This window comes from Varanus komodoensis, unplaced genomic scaffold (assembly GCF_004798865.1).
Source record: "Varanus komodoensis strain SLA01 unplaced genomic scaffold, ASM479886v1 scaffold30, whole genome shotgun sequence".
In the NCBI taxonomy this organism is placed as follows: Eukaryota; Metazoa; Chordata; class Lepidosauria; order Squamata; family Varanidae; genus Varanus; species Varanus komodoensis.
Genome location: NW_025335762.1, coordinates 10,487,224 through 10,509,612, shown reverse-complemented (window position 1 = coordinate 10,509,612; position 22,389 = coordinate 10,487,224). Strand labels below are relative to the sequence as shown.

Sequence of the window (22,389 nt, the reverse complement as noted above, 5' to 3'; positions counted from 1 at the left end):
ACACTTAAGTATCAAGCACCACCCACAGGAGAATCCCCTGTTACCTCAGACCAGAGATACCTGCAGCAGGGATGAGGGGGAGGCTCACCTGCGCCGAGAAGAGCAGCTGCTGTTTTCCAGGCGCCGGGGAGCCAACAGCCCGCTGCAAGATGAGAGAAAGCGGCAGGAATGGGCGGGAGCAGCCAACTGCCTTTCTGCATGCTGGAGCTCCTGTATGCAGGTGATGGAGGACGGGAGCGAGGTCACCGCAGAGGTGTGTGGCTTTGTCCTGACATCAGAGGATAGGGCTGTGAATCTGCAGTTATTCACCCTGCAGTGGGATGCATGGGGGGCGGGGGTCTATTCAGCCCCCATTTTAAAACAGTAATGCATCCCTGACATAAGTGAGGCTATACCTGTACTTAGTGGTACTGGAAAGACAACAGGATTTTAAGGCTTAGCTTGTTTATTCTGGCATAAGTGTTCGTGGATGTTGTCCACTTCATGAGTGCATAAGGCTGTCCCTCTGGAAATAGCTATATTAAATAGCTGAGGAACGCACAACAACAGATTAAATTGTTGAAGAGGGTCATTGTCAGGGGCCTGGGTCAAGGGATCTCCTAACTCCAGTGCTGCTTTCTTGACTGCCGATCCAGCAGTGATGTAAAGGAGAGCTGCTTTGTAAACCTGGAGATGAGTTTTTAAATAGCATCTTGCAAATGCTGCACCTATTTCAAAATTCCCCAACACATCTGTGATGCTGTTTGGCTCCTCTTTATTTGGTTATTATGTGTAAGTTTTTTAAGTATAATGCAATTACAACTCATCATACAAGAATTCAGCTGTGCATGTGCCAACTCTGAATAGGATTAAAAATTTAACTCTTGAGTAACTGTTGGCAGTTATCCAGAACTGGAGCAGCTTGTTTATCAGAGAAGAGGTTCATATGCACCCACATGCTGTTTAGGTAAACTGCCTTGAGAATTAAAAAATAAACAATCCAGTTTGATCTCTACCAGGCCCCCAGCTGATATACAAAAACCACCAGACCAAAGCCACCTTCCCAGTTAACCACATTGGATCAGAAAGTAATTCCATGTCAATTCCACTAGAATCGGCCTCACTTGCTGAGAAGTCCTTTTCTCTAGGGTGGTCCTCCTAAAATACGTACAATGCAATGTGTCCTCCAGCAGGTATGCTTGGAGATCAGTGGACATCAGTAAAACTGCCTTCCCCGGTGTTGAGCCCTCCAGAAATGTTGGATAATAACCCCTCATTCTTGACCCATCTACTCTAGCTGACTAGAGCTGATTAGTTATGATCCAAAGCATTTGGAAAGTACCATTATTGGAAAAAGCTACTGAAGTGTAGCCACGATGGTGTCAGGAATGCTAACAATCCCTTAATTTTTCATTGAAAAACAGGGGGGTTTTATTTCCATTCTGTTAATACACTTACTGAACAAATAGGGTTGTGTGTGCATTTTTGTGCCTCATTTCAATGGCAAATACAACAATCCTGGTCCAGCTCCTGTAACTTAACTTCTGCACAAAACTGGGGGCTAGATTTGTGTGCATTCCTTACAGAAGTCCTTCATCTCAGTTTGTTTGGCTTTCTCCATAACTGAGTACTAGGAAGTAATCTGATCTCATCTTACATATGTTACCCTATTCCTACTTTGTGGTCATCTGACAGCATCTGGATGCTCTCTAAGCTGTACATTTCTGCACAGGGGAACTGAAATAATTGTTTCTTCCTGCAAAACCTATTCATAAAGGCATTCTAGAACCAAAATAGTCTGGGTGGCAACAACTGCGGGTAATCCATGCACTTGTTTAAATGATGAAATTCTATCAAAATACAGGAAGTTAAATATACTTGCATTCCTATTCTCTAAACCAAGAGGAAAAAACTTGTACCCTGTGTTTGTAAAGACAGACATCGGCACAATCTCAAATATCCAATTTCAGATTCTGAAAATGTAGATAGAAGATAAATAGTATGAGGAACAGCTTTTACTTCCAACACAGCAACTTGATATGAAATTCTAAACTTTAGTAGAATCGTCATATTGCTTAGACTGAAAGGTTTTCTAGTCTGACCCCATCCCTCTTTCCAGGAAGGATCCTCCCGTCCACAGAGATCATTTCAATCCTATCCAGGCCACGAAGTGCCACTTACATCATCTTAGCTGGAAACGTTCTTTAACAGGGATGCACCAGTGCAGCCCACCCGTGTGGGCAGCCCACGGAGCCACTTGGGGCAGCCTGCCAGGCTTTTCTCCCGGAAGCTGTCATGGGTCTCCTGGGCAAACATATGAGCCCAGAGAACTCCCAGGTGATACCACACCCTCTTAGCAGCAAGGGAAACCACAACTCACCTTCAGGTAACCACAACCGGTTACCTGAAGGAGCGCTTACGTCCATATATGCCCGCCCGCCCCTTGAGATCAGCGGGAGAGGCCCTTCTCTGGAAACCCTCCATGAAGGAAATTAGGAGGGTGAGTACCCGGAGGAGGGCTTTCTCTGCGGTGGCGCCCCATCTATGGAATGCGCTCCCCAGAGAGGTCCGTCTGGCGCCGTCATTATTTGTTTTTCGGCGCCAGGCCAAGACCTTTTTATTCAAATGTCATTTTAACTGTTAATAGTATTTATTTATTTTATTCTTTGGCCAGGGCGACTTAATTTATACTGTTAATTTATATTAACCAAGTTTATTTCTGTCTGTGAGCCGCCCCGAGGCTTCAGCGAATGGGGCGGCATAGTTGTTTACTAAATAAATAAATAAAACTCCCGCTAGGTGCTTGCAAGGGAATCCACAGGCTTCTATGTCCGCGTTGGTGTGCAAGCACGAGGCCGTTGGGCACACCCGGTGCAGCCATTAGGGCCAAAAGGGTTGCGTGCCCCGATCGATCACCCCAGTGCAGCAAGTGGCGCATCGAGAGGCTGCCCCACCTGATCCGAGAGGCGCAGCACAGCAAGCGCTGCAGGAGTGCACGGAGGGCGCCTGGCAGTTGCCCAGGCAGGCAGGCAGGCAGCCAGGCCTGCCGAGTGAGTAGCATCCGGAACAGCTAATGAAGTCTTCACCTGGTTGGAAGCATCCAAGCACGCACTTATCCAACGTTTCCTTCCCCTGAGGGTTAATTTGGTCAGAATAGAAGATCAAAAGGAGAAACAATTAGCAAATTGAAGAGTTTAATGATGCTAATTAAAATGTATTAAGCATAGCCTTGGCCTCTGCACCAGCTGCTTGGGCAGGCAAGCCGAAGGCTGTGGGAAGGGACCGCCTCGTCCCAGTGCATGGAGCTGGGAAGGACATCTGGTGTCCCTCCCCCATGGTCTGTCACAAAACGTGGGCTCAAGGAAGCCTTCATTTTGTCTCGTGCCATTCGGTGGGCTTGCGTGAGAGTCCCTAATTAGTTCTTTCTCTGCAGGATCCCCTGGGCCCTCATTAGGCAATTCAGTTAGTGAAGAAAAAGCCTGATCTGAAGTGATATATTGGAGAGGAAGAGGTGGGAGGCTGCTTCTCTAGCATGTTGGCCATGATTAGTTATGCAAGGGAAGGTGGCAGAAGTAACTCTTAGTTCCAGAAGATGCATAAAGCTATGTGCTGGGACCCAGATGCTTCCCACACTCCAGTGGGCTTCTAACAAGGTCTTGGGGTGGGGGGAGGTTCACCCACCTTGCACTCTTAATGAGATGTCCAGTAGATCCCAGAAGAGGAATAATAATAGCTTTAGGACCTGACTACTCAAGCTCATTATTGCAGAGAAAGAAGAAAAAACAAAGCAGAAAAAAATGAGGTTTGGAAGAAGAGAAGAGCAATCAACTGACCTTTGGATGGCCCAAACTAAGACCACAGATCTCCCAGGGGAAGCCCATTGGATTGCAAGGCAAAGAGGAAAGCTAACTTGAGATCTATTGCAACTTGTCTCATGTCTGCACAGCCGTTAGAGGTAAGCAAGAGTCGTATTTGCCCTGCACTGCTGCCTTTTCTCCACGCTGCCCCCAGCCCGTTTTGGCAGCACTGGTGCTGTTGAGGGGTGCCAAAGTAAGCTGAAACCACAGAGAGAATGATGTGGAACAAACCCAAGAATGTAAGGCACAGGTGTCACCAGCAGAAGGAACCAAGCACTACCTGCTGGGTGCTACTGATGCGGGTGGTGCTCTTAGGGAGGGCGTGTCTTTGTTCAGGTAGTGGCGATAATGAAGTACAGAGAACCGACTGCTTATGCTTCATATTTCCGGTTAAGACAGGGATGTGCTTATAATACCCATTTTATCAAGCTAAGGGTCACTTGGTGAACCACATTTCTATTGAGTACCATTAGATGCTCTCCTCTGTGGTACTGTTGTATCGATCTATTCCACAATAGCTTACCCTGGTCCAGTCTAAGAGCCAAAAGGGCAACCAACCAAAATGACAGTATTCTAGAAGAAAGAGCTGACTTGCATGAGCCCAGAAATGCAGCCTACTTCCTCAGCACAAGGGGAATTTCAAAAGACAGCCCCTGCTTCCTTTCGTCACACACGTGGGTGATGTGTGTGATGAGAGAACAGGGCTACTACTATGTATGCTGATGGCTGAGGCACTAAAGTAGCCTTCCCCAGTCTGGGGTCCTAGTTGTGATTCCATGTTGCCCAATCATTACGGACATCAGCCATGGTGTCCAACACATCTGTAGGGCACCAGCTTGAGAAGACCTGCTCTAAAAAGAAGGACAATACACACACATCAAAGAAAGAAGACCATCTGGCAAACAAGACCTCTGGAAGAATAATCCTCCACTCTAGAGTCCAGATTCATTGCTGTTGTCTCTAAATAGGCTTTGGGAAGCTAAAGGCCTCTTAATGGGGAGGTCTTGCAAGAGAATATGTTGTATGTGGCGGCCACAGCTGTGACTAGTTTTCTGGGGCCCTCTCGCCTCTTCCTTTCACTGCTGCTGTGCAGACAGGCTCCTTACTGTGTGCCGAGCCTGGCTAGAAATTCACTTCCTGAGCAGTGACATCAGGGCTCTGGCTCTGTGCTTTGGTTTTTTGTTTTGATCCCCCCTCCCCTCTCACACACACACTTTTATCGAAACAATGAAGTGCTGTGCTTTGCTGAATTTCACCTGAGAACTGAATTTAGTTGGCTTGGAAATTAATGTAGTCTCATGAATGGGAAAAAGTGCCCGAAGGGCTAAGCACAAGGGCCATGTTCACATTAAAAAGTAATTAATGAAAACTTGATGTGCAGCAACAATGGATACCAGAAGAAAATGCCAGTGCAGATGTTAAAACTTTTGTTTCCCTTGTTCTTTTGGGCAGAATAAATTCCTGGTGGGAGGGAGTACACTGCATCTTAGCACATTCCTATTAGCAAGCAATGACACTGAACAAAGGAAATCATACATATGAGTAGCTATCTATAGCCTCCTACCTCAGGCTCATCTGGACCCAAAACAGCACCACCAGACTCAAGAACTGGGCTGTCAACAAGTTTGGGAGAACCCAAAGGTTTGCAGAAGTACAGAAAATTGCTAGGAAAAGAACTGCCACCCCTAACTGGGAAAAAGGATAGAGGGAGTGAGAAACAGGCCAGTGGGGACTAAACATGCTCGCTGACAACACGGCACTGTGAAATGTCACCAAATGTTGTGGGTGGAAATAGAATGGAGCAGCTAGAAACTCGAATAGGAGCACTCCACACCACCACAATTTGTTGCAAGCTTCATTCCTATATAGAATGAATAAATTCACAGGGTAGAATGGTTTTGAAATGGCAGTTCAGTGACTTAGTTCTCCATGGAAACTCTGCAAAGATCTACATATTTCCTTAGAGATGTTCATTTTATCACTTCACTGAAGACAGTATACATGCGATTGGATTATTAAAAGGCAGCACTTGATACAGAAAGACTGGGCATATCAACAATTGACCCACTATAATCTGTCTGCTATATCACATTAAATATCCATGATTCTACGAAACAGTTTTGAATCTTTCGGCAGATGCCAAGTTGCAATATGCCCGGTGTTGGAAAGCATGGTCATGTGAGCATAGTCAAGTCACTTCAGAAGATACGGAAACTCATCAAAATGAACCAAGTTTGCATGGTATCCAGACTTACCAGTAAGAATCTGACAGCAACCTCTAGGGACAGAGAGCATGCTGCATCACATTAGGGCTTGGTCTTGCTTAAGCCTGATCTGATGTCCAAGAGAAATGCAGTAACATAAAATACTAGATTTTTCAGTTTAGCAAGAACCTTGTTTGATACCATGGTTCTTTGAACCCAATTAATAGATAGCAGGCTATGAAACCAGGGATAGAAAGCAAAGCCCCAAAGCGGAAGAGACTGTATAATGAATATAAGGCAGGGGCCCCGAAACAAGCAGCTCCCAGCAGTCAGGCCCTGGAATCTTACCTGCTGCAATGCCAACACTCTTAAGCACCAGCCCACCTTGCAGACAGAGATCTCTCCTTTAAAGGGACTACGGAGGTTCATGGTAGTCATCCCATTCCCTTGCTCAAGGGACCATTCTTGGGATTCAGTCCCCTCTAATGCCTTTAAAGGGGCTATTCTCTGTCTGCCAGTGTGCATAAAGTCCCTATATTAGAAATAAAACAAAGTTGGGTACATCTATAAGAAAGCTAAAATCAAAGGTCAGGCATTATCTTTATTAGGAGCACCTGAAAATGCGAACAAAAACAATAAACTATGGACAAGCTTTCAAAAGTCAGGTTTCTTTTTACTGTTTTCTGGTTTACCAAGGAACCTGCGGCCCAATTTACTCCTCACAGTGGAAAACAGGTTGTTTGCAGGGACCTGCACTGCCTGTGACCTGCTTCCAATTTCTGCAAATAACCCCCAGTCCATGCTATCAGGGGTTGTCCATGTGATGCAGAGGCTCAGTAACCCAGAGGTTAACTCAAGGTTGGCATCTCTGAGTTGCTCAGCCTTCTCGTGACATCTTGTCTAGGGGAGTAATGAATGCACTGCAGCGGTTCTACTTTCTGGATGGCCAATTCCAGAAAGTGGTGCTTGAGGATTATTGTTCTGCCCTTTGGCAGTTTTATTTATTTATTAAAACATTTTTATGCCGCCCCATTCGCCGAAGCCTCGGGGCGGCTTACAACATAGTTGTGCCACAGGGCTCCATTTTATCCCCCGTGCCATTTAACATCTACATGGACTTTTCACCAATATCTCAATGACACCCAGCTCTATCATTCCAGGTGTGGAACAAAGTGTTCTGAGCCAGTGCTTGAGTGCAGACTGGATGGCAACCAGTACAGATTTCATCTAGACAACTCAGGCATGCTGTTAGAGTGGCTTGTCATCTTGGCTAAATAAGGTTCAACCTCTTCTAGATGGGACTGCACTCCTGAAGAATCAGGCTTGTAGTTGGAGATGCTCTGGCATCCAGTGTTGTCCCTACAATCACTTTCATCAGCAAGGACTGGCATATCTTATCCGGGCAGACATCCTAACTGAGGTTATCCACACTTTGGTAACCTCCTGTCTGGATCATTGCAATGGGTTGTACATATGCTGCCCTTTGAAATGGTCTGCAGACTGGCTGGTCCAAGATAGGGCAGCAAGCCCTAACCATCTGGACACTGAGAATTTGTACAACACGTATGACAAATCTCTGTCATGAGACTCGATGGACCCTTGGTCTGATCCAGGATGGCCTGTCTTGGTCTTGTTGAAATGCCCCCATCCCTCACCAGAAGACTGATCTTCACCATGCTGCAAAGTGATTTTCCCGGGAGATCTTAGGATGAGTCACAAAGATATGTCAAGCATTTAACTATACAGCTTCAGTGGGCATAATCAGACGCAGGGAGAATTTTAATTCTGCATTACAGCGAGGGCAGTGCTTTTCAAGGGAGTCTGCTCACACATGCAGCTCTGACTCATCAAATGCTGCATAATCAGAAGGCTGCTGGCAGACAGTAAAACAAGTGAGGGGAGGAAATTAGGCCTGAGCAGCCCAATGCTACTGAAACAAGTAGACAGTGTTGCTGCAGCCATATTGCCTGACGTCACTTGATGAAGAACCTTGAAGGCTGGTTGCTTGCCATGGTGTCATCAACTGGAGTTGTGGTTCTGGTTGTGCAAGGTATATGTGCACACAAGCTTTTGGATGACCTGTGTGGGGGTGTGTGCCTCTTAAATACTGTATGTTCAGTGTAACAATAGGAAAAAGAAGGGATAAAGATTTGGTGAAAGTGCACCGGGATACACCTCCTTATAACCACTTGTATGCACAATGGTAATTAAGATAATTGGGTTTTTTAAAAAATATTTTTAACTGCTGGACTGAAAACTGTGTGGGTCCATAAATGCATACGTTCATACCCACATGCACAAAAACAGTAACTATACTGATGGACTGGAAACCCGATTCCTTCAACTTCCTCTTCTCACAAAATGACACTAATTGGTTTTTGCAGAGGTTGTGAGAATAGAGAACCTGAACCACCAAGTGACTTCATGCCATGCTATCTGCTCTGGCAGCAGAAAATAAGGCATAAAGGTCTTCTGGTAGTTACATCCCTATAGCTGGCAGAGAATTAAAACTGAACTGAGCAGAACTCTGCAAAAAGCATCCTAACAGATGTTCTTTTCTGTATGGGAAAATGCAGTGTAAAACAAAGAAATATTCTCCTGCTGAAGCCCAACATCTGTTTGAAGCTGTCTGGCCCTGGGTCAGACTTTAATTATTCTGACAGGTCGCTTCATGCCCTTAATTTTCCATGAAATCTGATTCAAGAGGCTGCTTGTCTGTAGGCAGCTCTTGGGGTTCTCAGAGCAAGGTTGCACATGACCCAGGTGCTCCTTGCCAAATATTCAATGTTTTCTTGAGACTTTTTTTTTTAGATCAACTTTTGCTTCTCAGAAAAAAGCCCATTGTTGAACTGTTAACAACACTGATCCTTAGAATCCTGTTTTCTGTGGAAAAAAAAGTGATAGGGCCTGCTGGATTGTTTTTTAAATACTTTCAGTGGTGCTTGATAGATGCTATTCCTGCCAAGGTTTACTTCCTTCTAGAAGCTGCATGCTGAGAATTCAGGTTATTTCTTCCATTGCCTCTGGACTGTCTTGCTTCTTCTTCTTGCACTGGAGATCAAATTACTGATATACACAGTTATTATGTTTCTTCTCAGTTTTCTTCTATTGGTAAACTTCTGATGTAATAAATTACAAGCTCTGTCATGCAAGTGTGCACAGATTTTCTCTCCCTGGTGTAACTGAACAATGAATGAATGCCAGTATTTTTCAACTTTTTAAATACTGGTCTAGGTAGTCTCATCAGGTTCTTGCTCTAGGCACATAAACACTTTTCAGAAGATAGGAATCATAGAGTCTCACAGACATATCCTTACACACCAATGTTCTTGGCAAAAGCTACTAACAGATGCAGTTTGGAAAAACATTTTTCTGAAAAAAAACAATGCTACCACCGTATTTATCAGCTTGGTCTTTCTGTAGCACCAGACTAGTAAAATGTTCAGGTAGAAGTAATAGTGCTGATTCATTTTGCATAGCAAGGAACATGCTCCTGCTAAATTACACGTAACAACAGGAGGAGAGAAGCCAATCTGCCTTCCTTTTATACCTGCCTGCCCTGATATCCGGGTTGGAGGTCTGTCTTTGGGAGCCTTCTTTGAAGATCAGGAGAGTGGCTACCTGGAGAAGGGTCTTTTCTGTGGTGGTGCCCCAGGTTTGCAACATGCTTCTCAGAGAGGTGTGCCTGCTTAATTCATTTCAGCACCAGGCCAAAACCTTTAAACGTACCCAGTATTTTAAGATTTGTTTGAGATTTTAATATCGGGTTGCTGCCTTTTGCTTGCTTGTATCACCGTCCTAAGACCTCTGTAAAGGATGGGGTAAAATGTGTTAAATAATTAAATATCTGTAAACAAGCATATTCATGCCAGGAAGCTACCCTAGTCAGGTGTAACTTGTGTACCCAACACGTGTCTACCACCCAGCAGTAGCATGCCACCCTTATACAAATCTGTATTGCAACTACACTTGAAATACTGTGTACAGTTCTAGTTGCCACACCCAAAAATAACTGGGAAAGACATACACAAAGGTAACCTAAATGGGACTGGAGCAACTCACCTATGAGGAAGTTACAATGTCTGGAGCAATTTAGATTAGGAAAAAAGCAAATGGGAATGCACAATAACATCTACAAAATTCTGCATGGTCTTTCATCATGCTGAAACACAAGGATACCCCCATGAGATTCAGGACATAGGGAATAAAACCTTCTTTACAACCAGGTTAAACTTAGGAAATTGGTACCAGTGGGGTATAGTGATAGTCACTAATTTGGATGGCTTTAAAAGGGGTTTAGATACATCCCTAGATGATAGGACTGAAAAAGTACCCCCCCCCCCACATATTACCAGTGGCTGGGGAACATAAGCAGGTGAGTGTTGTTGCACTCACCACCTCTTCGAGGTTTTCCATAGGTAGCTGGTTGTCCACTATGCAAACACAGAATGCTGAATGAGACAGGCCTCTGATTTGATTCAGCGTGCACCTTCTTAGGTCTTATTCTATATTACAGGTATTTTAAAGAATGCATCCGTCAGTGCACATTGTGAGGGAAAGTGAGTACATCTTGCAAATGTGTAAGGTATATAGAGTCAACTGAGGACAAACAGGCCCTTACTGCGGCATGCATTACTTAATGTTTAGTAATACTCCATCTATGGAAGCATATTAAGACTATGCAATCTAGGGCAGATTCACCAGGTGGATCATGTTGCGGGAGCCTCGTTATCTTCACAAGTCTGGTGGGAGCTCCATTCCACATATTCATAATGGAAATTATGTGTCTTTCAGTTTAGTTCAGCTCCAACCTGGTTGCACGTGCTTCAGTAATCTGTCACCATTCCCAGACAACTAACTAGAAACTCTTATACCTAATGAAAAACCGTGAGAAGGGCTAAGCCCAACAAATTATGCAGGGCTTCGGCACCTATTCTTAACGTGCTCCTCTTTCTTTCTTGTATGCTTTGCAAAAGAAACACCCAGTTTTGCTCAATGCACGATACAAGTGAGAGGAGGGATACAATCTTGTTGGGGTTCTTAGAAGGGTGCATTTCCAGGCACTTCTGGAAATGGACTGCTCAAGTGCGTCTCTCAGTGCAGAAGCTGAGAACAGAAAATAGTTGCAGAATAGGTAAGAGGAAGCAAGCTGTCACTGGTCCACTGAATAAAAAGAAAGAAGACTACAGCTGCAAAAGGGCTGCAAGATGAAAACTCTGATTTCAATCCCTCATTGAATACTCTCAACACAACAGTTAAGATGCAGGTTTATTTTCCTTCGTTAAAGTAACAGGCAATTCCCCAAGCCTTTTCCCCTACTCCACACTACACAAAATAATTCTGTAAGGAAATAGGGTGGATTGTCCTGCCATTTTCCTGGATGATCACTGCAGATTACAGGAAAAATATCTTGGCCTCCCCAAGGCAAGGGCAGTGTTTGAATGTGGCATTGAGGCACTGTGGTATTGTGTCTTCCGGGAAATGTTAGAAATCATTTACAAAATGATGGATCCGTAGGCTGGCTGGAGTACATAGCATAAAATAAAACACTGTTTGTCCAAGGGAATGGGGAATAGCAAAAAATAACAATATAACAAAACATGCAAACATCACTGAGAGATGATCCATCTGTACAAGTCCGCATGCCTATGGGGCACTCACTGACAGAAACACTAAACTTGGCTCACCTTTTGTTTTCATCCTGCTCAAAGTTTTGTTTAAAAAATGGGGTTTTTTTGTTTGTTTTTGTTTTTTTTAAAATAGAATGGTCTTTAGACAGACTACTCAAAACAACTCTGAGAGTAGAGCACTTCCTTCCTCAAAAGTCACCTTATGGAAGAGTTCAGAAAGGGTCAAATATTGACCAATAAATGGCTTTTCTGCTTTGTAATCTCAATTGCGGTTTCAGCAGGGAGGCAGGATGGGAAGTCTTCCTCATTCAGCTGGTTTGGTTACCAAAGAAAGCGGTTGAGCCTGTAACATAGCCAAGGCAGCCTGAGGGGACGGAATTGCGGCAAAGGAAGGATGCGTGGTCAGGAGAGCTGTAGGAGGCATGGAGGTAAATGGGAGGGGCCTGGAAAGGAGTGACGATTGGCTAGTCAAGCTAGAGGAAGATGAGGCAGCCTTGCTGGACAGGAAGGCAGCTGAATGTAGAGACAGCTGGGCCCTGGCTTCAGGCTTGGTAGTTAGGGAGAGGGGCTGAGCCTGTTCAGAATGGGTAGCAGCAGGAGCTGCAGGTGATGCCAAGGCTGTGGAGGGGGTGGCCGGAGAATCCAACATGCTGCCATGAGAGGATGCAGGGCTGTCACAGGATTTCTCAGCTGGCAGGTATGGCACACAAGGTTTTTTACTCTTTGAGGCCACAGAATCTGTTAGTGACAGACAAACAAACAGTTAATTTCTTTCACACTCTGCTTAGAATAAGACCCACATTATTCTTAATTTTCATAACACCTCCATGGAGGCATGTTTGGCTGAGAGACCAAGACTTGCCCAAAGTTTCCCCATTAGTTTCACAAATGATTAATTCCAAATCCACTAACCATGTGGGCTATTTTATAGCAGGTTAGTGCACCAGTTCTCCAGCCAGGTAGTAGAACTATACCACTGATGACCAAAGAATAGGTTCCTTGGCTAGAAAAACCTATTTAAAAGTCTGTACTTCAGAGGAGGCATTTCTGATCAGCACGGCAAAAGGAAGTACCCAGGATCACATCAGCACAAGCTTCCCACTATACCAGACAGATTATTATCTAACAAAGAAAGGTCTTCCACAAGACCCTTTTGAATCCAACCTCAACACTGAACAGCTTTGGATTTATAGAAGTTCCCTTAATTCTGTCTCATTTCCTACTCTCACAAAAGCTAAAACTGGCCAACATTTTAAAATACACAGATCCTGAACATTCTTACAGAAAGTCTAGGAGGCTTGGAATTGCTGACTTCTGTACCCCACTTGAATTCAGTTTCTTTGAATTCTTATTGAATTGGAAATGGCAAGTACTAGTCAGAAAGAAGAGAGCAGCTGTCCAGAAGTTCATTTATGGTGTCTAAGTTTAAAAGTGCCATTTCATGTGTTATTCAAAGAAAAAAACCCACATCCTGACTCTTTTCTTCCTTTTTCACATCTCTATTTACTTCTCTGATGATCCCTGTTGGCATTTTACTAACCCTCATGTGACAGGAAGTCAGATGATTTTTTTTCTTAAACATTTGTCCTATGTCAAGGAATCATTTACATTTCATTTCTGATTTTAGATGACTGTTAGAAGGAACTTGCAGAAAGAAGCAATTATTAGGACTTCTGGCCTAGCTGTTTCCCTTCACAGGGAAGAAGAATTTAGTGCTGTCAAATGCATGATGACCTGGGACCAGCCTATGGAAGGACAATGCACGATACTTACTCCCTGTTTCCTGGATTTGTGGCTGAGGTTGTTTCTCTCTTTTTCTCTTCTTTTTTTTGCCCTGAAATGGACCAATTCAAAAAGGTAATTATCAGAAAGAAAGGCAAGCAACAATGCAAGATTACCATAAAGCATCTCCAATAAGAGTTTATATTTGATCGGAGTAATTAACTGAGATATAGTGAAAGAGACACACACCAGGCAGAACAATTCCAGCAGAACAGTTCATTCTACATTACGTACAACAGCAGAAAGAAATACTGAACCAACAGAAAGTGTGCATAGTGTTACAATTATTTTATTTTTTTAATAATTATGCCTGGAAAGCCTACTCATTGGCTGCTTTTCACAGAGGGAGTTGAATAGAAAGGTTATTATAACAAAACAAAAAAAGACAATCCAAGCACTGCACATCTTGAACAGAAAAAATGTCTCCACAACAACATCTTAATCCAACAACTCATTTTTGAGAATTATTATTCTCCCTATTACATTAATCAAATGTCTTTTTTAAAAAGCCATAAATGCATCACATTAAGAAGTATCCATTATGAAAGTGGCTCATAGATCAAAGAGACACACAGCAAAGTAAGAAAATAGGGGCATCCAGATATTTGGTGAGATTTTTAGATCAGAAATACTACAGTATCATTAGAGCACGATTATTTTCAACTTTATCAAGAGTATGATAACAATGAGGAGTTTCCAAGAAGCATTAGACAAAGGCAGTAAGGGATAAGTAACCAAACAAGAAAGAAAGGTCCCTTGGGGCAAATAGCTGATCTCTCTACAGAACTGAAATAATATGGAAGATCCCCCCCACCTTAATCCTGCCTGCAGTTGATGCTTGCATGAATGCCTTGGTTTTGTCCTACTACACTGAAAAACATGTAAAAGACAGAACCTGGTATCTGATTTAATACACAGCAAAGGCAGGTTGCTTACCTGAAACTGTTGTTCTTTGAGTGGTCATCTGTACATTTACACCTATGGGCTTTGCTGCACAGTGCAAGGCCTGGATCAGAGATAAAAACTTCCAGCGCTCAGCAGAACGGAGTGGGCAGAAGCCCCCACCCAGCCCCTCAGTACCTTGAAGGCCACATAATCAGGCAGAGGGGAGCTGCCTCTAGACCCATCCTTTACCACCCACCCAGCATGGAGGGTGCGACGTGGCTGATGACAACCAGCGGGGCAGAGGGTGGGTTGTATAAATGCACAGATGACCACTCGAGAAATGACAGTTACTGGCAACCTGCCTTTCTTCTTCATGGTCTCTGTGCAATCACACCTATGGGTGACTAGCAAACTTACTCGTTGTGGATGGAGGGGCTGCTGTCAACGGAGGACTGTAGAGAGGACTGGTCCGCCAAATGCACAGTTTTGTCTGGCATGGACATGTAGGCAGTAGTGCCGGGTGAAAGTTGATGGCATGGACCATGTGGCAGCCTTGCAGATGTCTTGCAGCAGGATGCCGCCCAGAAGCGCATTGGTTGTGGTCTGGGCCTGTGTGGAGTGCGTGCGGGGGAGTGCCGGGAGGTCTGTGTGTGCCATCTAGTAGGGGACACCCACTTGGAAAGTCTCTGGGTCGAGACAGGCTCTCCTTTTCTTGGGATCTTGTAGCACAGGAACAGGCGAGTAGAGCAGTGTATCTGCTTGGTCTGGGATTTGTAGAAAGCGAGGGCTCTGTGAACACTGAGGAAGTGGAGCGTGGTCTCTATTGGGGTGGAGGAGTTGGGGAAAAAGTCTGGAAGGATGATGTCCTGGTTGACATGGAAGGAGGAGGTGACTTTGAGTGTAATGCTGGGGTCCACCCATAGGACGGCCTTGGCTCTGTGGAACATGGTGGGGGCGGGGGTGTCAACCTGTAGCACCATCAGCTCACTGGCATGATGTGCTGATGTGATGGCCAGGAGGAGCACTGTCTTCCATGCCAGCAGGCGTAGGTCGGCTGTCACCATGGGCTCAGGGTCCCCTTGTGAGGGCTTGTAAGGTGTCGGAGGGGCTCCAAGTGGGGGTGCAAGACTGTCCTGGTGGGGCGAAGTTCTGGAGGCCTCGGAGGAAGTAGCACAACAGGGGGGTGGGTGCAAAGACTGAAGCCCTTTCTGGAAGTCTGGATAAGGGTGGGGGGTCCCGCCCAATCCCTCAGTTCCTTTTTGCCCACTCCACGCCACTGAGCTTTGGAAGTTTTTGTCTCCAATCCAGGCCTCGCACTGTGCAGGACAGCAAGGCCCGTAAGTGTGGTTGCACAGAGACCACGAAGAAGAACGTACGGATTCCTACTGACTGAATCTTTCTTCCGTTTCTTCTATTAAAAACAATGTGTAAGGGAAGTCTGAAAATGTATAACAAGTGAAGTGTTCATTGTGAACGTGAGGTAGTTGGGTAGTAGCCGCACAGGACTGTCCCTGGTCAGAAGGCAGGGCTTTTGTAACCTGTTTAGCTCCATTATTCTCACCACCACTACCATTATTCTTCACTCTGTTTGCTCCATACCTTCTGCCTCTCCCCAGTGCATGAATTTTTAAAACCCCATTCTTGGGATTTACAGGACGTTTTTACAGTTACAAAATATATAAAATCCATATTGATGACTTACGTAGTTATCTCGTGCAGACCAGGTAGGGTAGAGCTGAGAATGAAGTTGTCTTTCCTTCCGGGCTAGCTCATAATACTTGGCTTGCTCTTCACGGGACAATGAATGCCACTGAAGCACATGAAAAGATATTGCATACTGAAACCTCTACGTGTGGGCTTCCGCTCTAAAATGTGAATGAAACCCATGCATTTCTTTTAAATAGACCCCCCACACACACCTCTCTACACCATTTATCCATTTTCAATGCAAATATTTGGATCAAGGTGTATATATCTGCAGCTATAAAAATTGCCTGCGTAGTTCAACCCAATAGTCCGTCTATATGTATTCCTTGCTCTTTTGCCTCCCCACTTCTTTTCAGAGTGATAGAAGCTGCAGCCATAATTACCCTTCTCTGCTCTTCTTAAAAGATACAGGTAGAAATCTTGTGCACCCTGAAACAGTCCAAATTTTTCCAGCTTTGCTCTATCTAGCCTCCGCATGAATGCAAAATTCCCCGTGCCTTTGGGCCAGCCTCTTCCAACTTGGTGCCCTCCATATGTTTTAGATTTCAACTCCCATTCATCCTGGCCAGTATAGCTAATGGTCAGGGATGATATAAATTGCAGCCCAAAACATCTGGAGGACACCAGGTTAAAAAAGGCTGCCCTTGTCTGTGTGAAAAATTATTTCAATCCATGTTCCTCTTTGACCTCTCCTTTCTTCAACATTGCCTTCCATTTTAAACCCATGTTCTTCATTAGCAGTTTGAATATTCCTGGACCTCTTATGTCTACACAGGAACTCAGCAAGTAAGGCTTAGATACTTCATTGCCACAAAAAATACATGTTTGAAGCTACAAGCCAATTCTCCATGTAGTTCAGTAGCCTAAGCGCTTGAGATAGGAGTGAGATTAAGAAAAAAGCAGCAATTTATTTTATACCCTTCTTCCTAGGATCTGGTTGATAGCTGCACTCTCTTTCAGTGTACACTCTGCCACCACCTTGGCCCGCATTTCCTTCATATACAACATGAACGCATTCAGAGGTTTTTTAATGTGGGGTTTCTTCTCTTCCTCCTTCTTGACAATAACAGGTGTTTTTCTGAAATAGTCATACTTTTCATTACACTCCCATAGTCCTGATCATAATCCCAGTATCTCTCCTACCAACTATGTGCAGGTAACAGAAAACAAGATGCTCTGAGTAAAGAATTATTCTGACAGATAACAGATCACTATTAGAAACCAGTCGATGGTTAGACCAGGTAAATATTGCAGCAGTATTTCACTTCATACCTTGGTTGTGCATCAAAGCACACATTAGTAGAAGACAGTCACTGAATCTGGCATTCCTGTGACAAGTGCTCCATCCTGCAGTGACTATGTGAAATGAAATGGACTATTGAGAATTCTTGTTCCATTTCCTTACTGGTTGTTGGACAAAGAATGCACATGGTGTGCATAATACACAGTGTGTGATGGCTGTAATCATACGATAAGTGTTTGCAAGTGTTATAGCTGGGTTGGAGCAGAGGGGGTGTACATGTCTGTAGAAGATGAAACAAGAATGCAGTTTTCTGCCATACCCAGTTCATAAATAGCAATTGGGTTTGCACAACATGCTAAGTCATGGTGGTTATAAAGCCACCATGGTGCAGCAAGCTGTCCAAACCCAGTCACTTTCTACAGGGGCGCATCTTCGTGGCTACAGAGCCATCCCAAAAAGCCATGGCTTGTTGCAGAGTTCGTTTAGCCCTCCGTAGCTTGATGTGTCATCATAAAGCTACAAGCCAAAGTATAGTCTCAAACCCTACAGCACTTCTTAGGAAGAGTGGCAGAAAGTCGTGGTGCTCTAAGTCAGGTGCCAGGGAGTGATTGCCTGCTCCCCTACAGGTGTTGGAGCAACACTTGGGGGACAGCTGGCCAAGGCATCCCCCCATCCCTAGAGCCTCTGAAAGCTAATTAGGTGGCATTGTGGCTTGCCTTTTTATTTATAAGGCCTTTTTTTAATACAGGTGTTCCGCTGTTCCACCCATTTTGCCAGGACTTGCCAAATCTCTCAGCCTGGAAGCAGGCAGTGCCTTGCTAAGCAAGATCATGTTTTGTTGAAAGGGGTTCTTCCCATCCCCTTATTCAGTGGGACCTGCTGTGGGGGTGTTGTGGGAAGAGATCAGGTGCTTGCCCCCATTTTTGTAAGAGTCTCTCTGCTGCCAGCATAGAGGGAAACGCACAAGAATGAAGGCAGACTGCAGTGACAGGACATAGGCCTTTCTCTGGCAGAAGCAGTTTTCATGATCTCCAAATTACACTTTAAAAATACGAAGACAAACCACAATGAGACCCAAATGGCTTGTGGCCTCTTCAGAGAGTCGGGTGAAACCCCAGCACTCACACAGTGTCCCCTGTGATACTTGCCAGAGGACAGAGGAACCTTTGGCATTGCAATAATGTGGCCAGTCATCTGCCCGGCACATTCTAAGCCCTGCGGCAAACACACTGACTGCACTGCATGGTTTATGATGCAGTGTGGCTTGTTGTGCCATGTGAGCCTGCCCACTGTGATACAGTAATATATGCAAACACAGGCCCTGTTGGCATTGACCTGTGCTACACCAAGCTTAGATGTTGCCAGGCATTCCAATATCGATATTTGTTAAAAGGAGGAGCAAGAAGCAGCTTGTTATTTAGAACAAGCCTCCAGCATAGTTCAGAAATCCTAGTTACCCGCTAGGTCATTCTAACAGAACACACTACATGACACAGCTTGGCTGTGTTGTAATAAGCATTTGAGGCAAGTGTAAATTCAAATATATAATAAAATACATTGAGCAATACTGATCAAGCTACGTTGATAACAACCCTTTCCTCACAATTATCTTTCCACAAAATAAAACATCCAGGCATTACCAGGCTAACTATTACTTACGAGTTCCCTTCAGGACTCAGGCTTGGCTGGGTGGGCTCTTGCTTAACAATAGGCGATACAATAGTGGGGTGTGGGATTCCTGAGGGATGAAGTCCATGAGCAGCAGGAGGAACCATGTGAGGCGAAAACCTGCTAGACATCAGGCTGCAGTACAATTAAAAGTGAAGTGGTGAAAAGATGCCTCTACCTATAACCATTTTTTCATACCTAATTGCCAAAATATTAACATGTTTCTACCCATTTCCTTTTCCTCCTTTTTCCGCACACCATGTTACCCTCCAGAGACAAGAGTAACAGGTGTAACTCTAAGTCACTCCGGAGACAGGAGGCAAACAAATCTTATAAATATCCAATGTATTGCTGCACCCACTGAACCACAGAGAAATACAAATAAATAAAAGAATTTCTTCTCATGTTTTAAATTTTGTTCTGAAGGATACAAAGCAGAAGCCCTTCCATGAAGGACTAGAGGAGCTAATCATGGCCAGCTGCACCTTCTCCTCCTCCTCCTCTCCTCCAACTAGTGTTCTGGTTTGTTTGCTAAGCTAAGTTTCCCCTTAATATTTGCAACTATTTGCAAATATCTATCAGCTACATGCAGCTCTGGATTTTCTGAAGGAGGCCGCCACACCTGAAGTTCCACCACAACCAATCCCGAACTGACACAGACTTATGAAAATGTCTGTTTGAAGTTCATTCAGTCAGGAGATCACTAACTGCTACAAGAAATATTTATAGTGGAATGACCTCTCTGGCCGAGAAAAGTCAATTAGGCAGGCAACATGGAGAGGACAAATGCCAATCAATCACAGAAAATCAACTATTAGTCTTAGGAAATACACTGTCATTATTCTTATTTCAATTGGTCACCATTAAAAATTGATCGAATAGAAATGCTGTTTCACTTTAATAAGAGAGATAATAGTTAACTTCCATCTAATGTGTAAAGTAATGTCAGTTCTCTTTTCCATCCTCTCTGGGCCTAGCTCTCACCAAAGAGGTAAACCTGTGTCTGGGTTGTAGCACTTCTGACAGCAGGCAACATCTTCACCTGTGTCTGCTCATGTAACACTGCACTTAGAAAACATCAAGTCAGGGAGAAAACTTATCTAAATTTTTGTTCGACATCCAAGTTCTATATTGAAGTTTTGTTTTTAATGGAGAAGCATTCGTTCATGTGAGCCCCTTTATGAAGTTCATACTGAATTGGACTTTACTCTCCCTCTTGAACTCACCTGGACATTGAGGCATTCATAGCCAAGGCAGGGTATGGATGTCTGAACCCACCTGGAGGAATGGAATATACAGGCTGTCCTTGCCTAAAGTGGACATGGGGAGAAAAGACAGACAGCAGAGCAGATGCTCTTATATAACTGCCAAACACAGCTCCAGAAATACATTTTCTACCAAAAAATACATTTATCATTTAGTATTTAAGCCCATGAATGCCTATGGGTTTAAGTATCAATGCTAAAGGTTCACGCATTAAAAACATTGCTATCCTCATTTTGAACATCCAGGACCACCAAACATAGGTAAAGGCTTCCCCATGACGTTACGTCCAGTCATGCCTGACTCTAGGGGGAGGTGCTCATCTCCGTTTCCTAGCCGAGGGAGCCAGCGTTTGTCCACAGACAGTCTCCGTGGTCATGTGGCCGGCATGACTAAACACCAAAGTGCACGGAACGCTGTTACCTGCCCACCGAAGTGGTACCTTTTTATCTACTTGCATTTGCATGCTTTCGAACTACAAGGTTGGCAGGAGCTGGGACGAAGCAACGGGAACTCACTCCGTTGTGCAGATTCAAACCGGCGACCTTTCAACCAGCCCAGCAGCACAGCGGTTTAAACCACTGCGCCACCTGCAGTCCCCAAACATAGATGGGCTCTATTACGAGAAACAAAGTTTGCCTTCCCAAGTGGCACTGCTTCCAGATGTTTTAAAATACCGGTGGCAGAATTTTGACTTGGAAAATGCGGTCTTTCAGTGCTCAGGGTGATGTAGTTCTCTGTGCTCTTCTGTGGCCATACTGCTTCCTGCTGACCATTTCTATCATCAGAACTTGATCCCAAAATCTTTCTACCACTTTACTCCCCTCCATCACCCCACTGGCTTGGCCAAAACACAAAAGAAACTAAAAACCGGAAGCAATACCTATTACATAAAGCAAATCAACACATTACAAATGCATGTATTGCTGTACATCACACAGTCCTATCGTGATGCAAACTGGGGTGCCTGCATCAGTTTGCAAGGCAGTGGATCATGCCACTCCAGTCCCATCCCCTATCATGAGCAGGTGCTGCGATGGTGGCCTTTGCCACAGTAAGAGGGTATCTGGCAGGGAGAAGAAGTTGCAAAATGAGACACCAAGGGCCACTAGACCTTTCGAGCCATGGCTGGAACCAGTTAAGAACTTGTAAAGACAGTCATCTCAGTAAAGGGCTTCTTGAACATATGGGATACCCCATTTATACTGAGCTCCCACTTCAATGAAAGGGGTCTCTCCATATTTGTGTGGGAGGGAGTGTATGTATACGTAGAACAGCCAAGAAATTCTGTATCAAGGTACTGACAGAGCCTCAAAACTTACAATATACTTAGCTTATATTAAAACAAGGGGCAAATACTAGATTTGGTGAACACTATTTAAAAAGAAAAACAATTAACGGTCACATCTAGCATTTTTTCAGGGCCAGGTAAGGACCACCAGTCATGGGAGAACACAGAAAATAAGTCTCTATCTCTGAATGCTCTTGATTGCTGGAAAGAAGTTGTTTTTCTCATGAATAATGAACACTCAAATAATGGCCTGCCCTGGCCTCCTATACATACTTGAGCTTTTGTGTTAAGAAGTTTGCCTGACCCTCCAGGGGATTTTGAAATCTTCAGATCGTCAATTAGTCCACTGAATTCTGAAATAGCCTCTTCTTCCTGAACTGGATTTTAAGTTCTCAGACATATCTACAGTCACTGTGTGACTTTGTATATATAAATTCGTATGGTTTTGTTTATTTGATTTCACAGTGATTAATATATTTGTACCATGACAATATTACATCTGTATTTTTCTCTACATTAGCTGCTGCCTTGATTATTAAGGCACGCTTTTACAAATTCTCCCTTTTCTGCTTAATCAGGTCAAGACAAACGCGGATCATAACAGCATAGGGCAAGTTGGGGAATATGTGGCCCTCCAGATGCTGCTAAACTTTATCTCCCATCAACTAAAGTAGGCACAGCAAATAGTGAAGGATGATCAGAGTTACAGACCAACAATTGTGGGGAAAATCATCATTCCTGGCATGGAAATGTTAGCAAAAAAGCTTATGATTTATGCTCCCCATGTATATATTTGAATGTCACTCAATAAATTGTAAATGTATTGACCTTTTCATACTTGCAGGTTCAAATTCCTCTCATCCCTGTACACTAGGTAAAG

General features: G+C 44.2%; 1 protein-coding gene across 1 annotated transcript in view; it reads right to left on the bottom strand.

Moving 5' to 3' along the window:
• Positions 1-11,290: 11,290 nt before the first annotated feature.
• Positions 11,291-22,389, bottom strand: part of TCF7L1 (transcription factor 7 like 1) — an 82,486-nt gene continuing 71,387 nt past the window's right edge. The window contains exons 7-12 of the mRNA XM_044437395.1: positions 20,182-20,265; positions 18,947-19,090; positions 16,963-17,122; positions 16,040-16,147; positions 13,444-13,504; positions 11,291-12,408 (exon numbers count right to left, since the gene is read on the bottom strand). Of these exons, the coding sequence (XP_044293330.1) occupies positions 11,975-12,408; positions 13,444-13,504; positions 16,040-16,147; positions 16,963-17,122; positions 18,947-19,090; positions 20,182-20,265 (991 nt within the window). The 3' untranslated portion in view covers positions 11,291-11,974. The remainder of the gene's footprint in view (positions 12,409-13,443; positions 13,505-16,039; positions 16,148-16,962; positions 17,123-18,946; positions 19,091-20,181; positions 20,266-22,389) is intronic.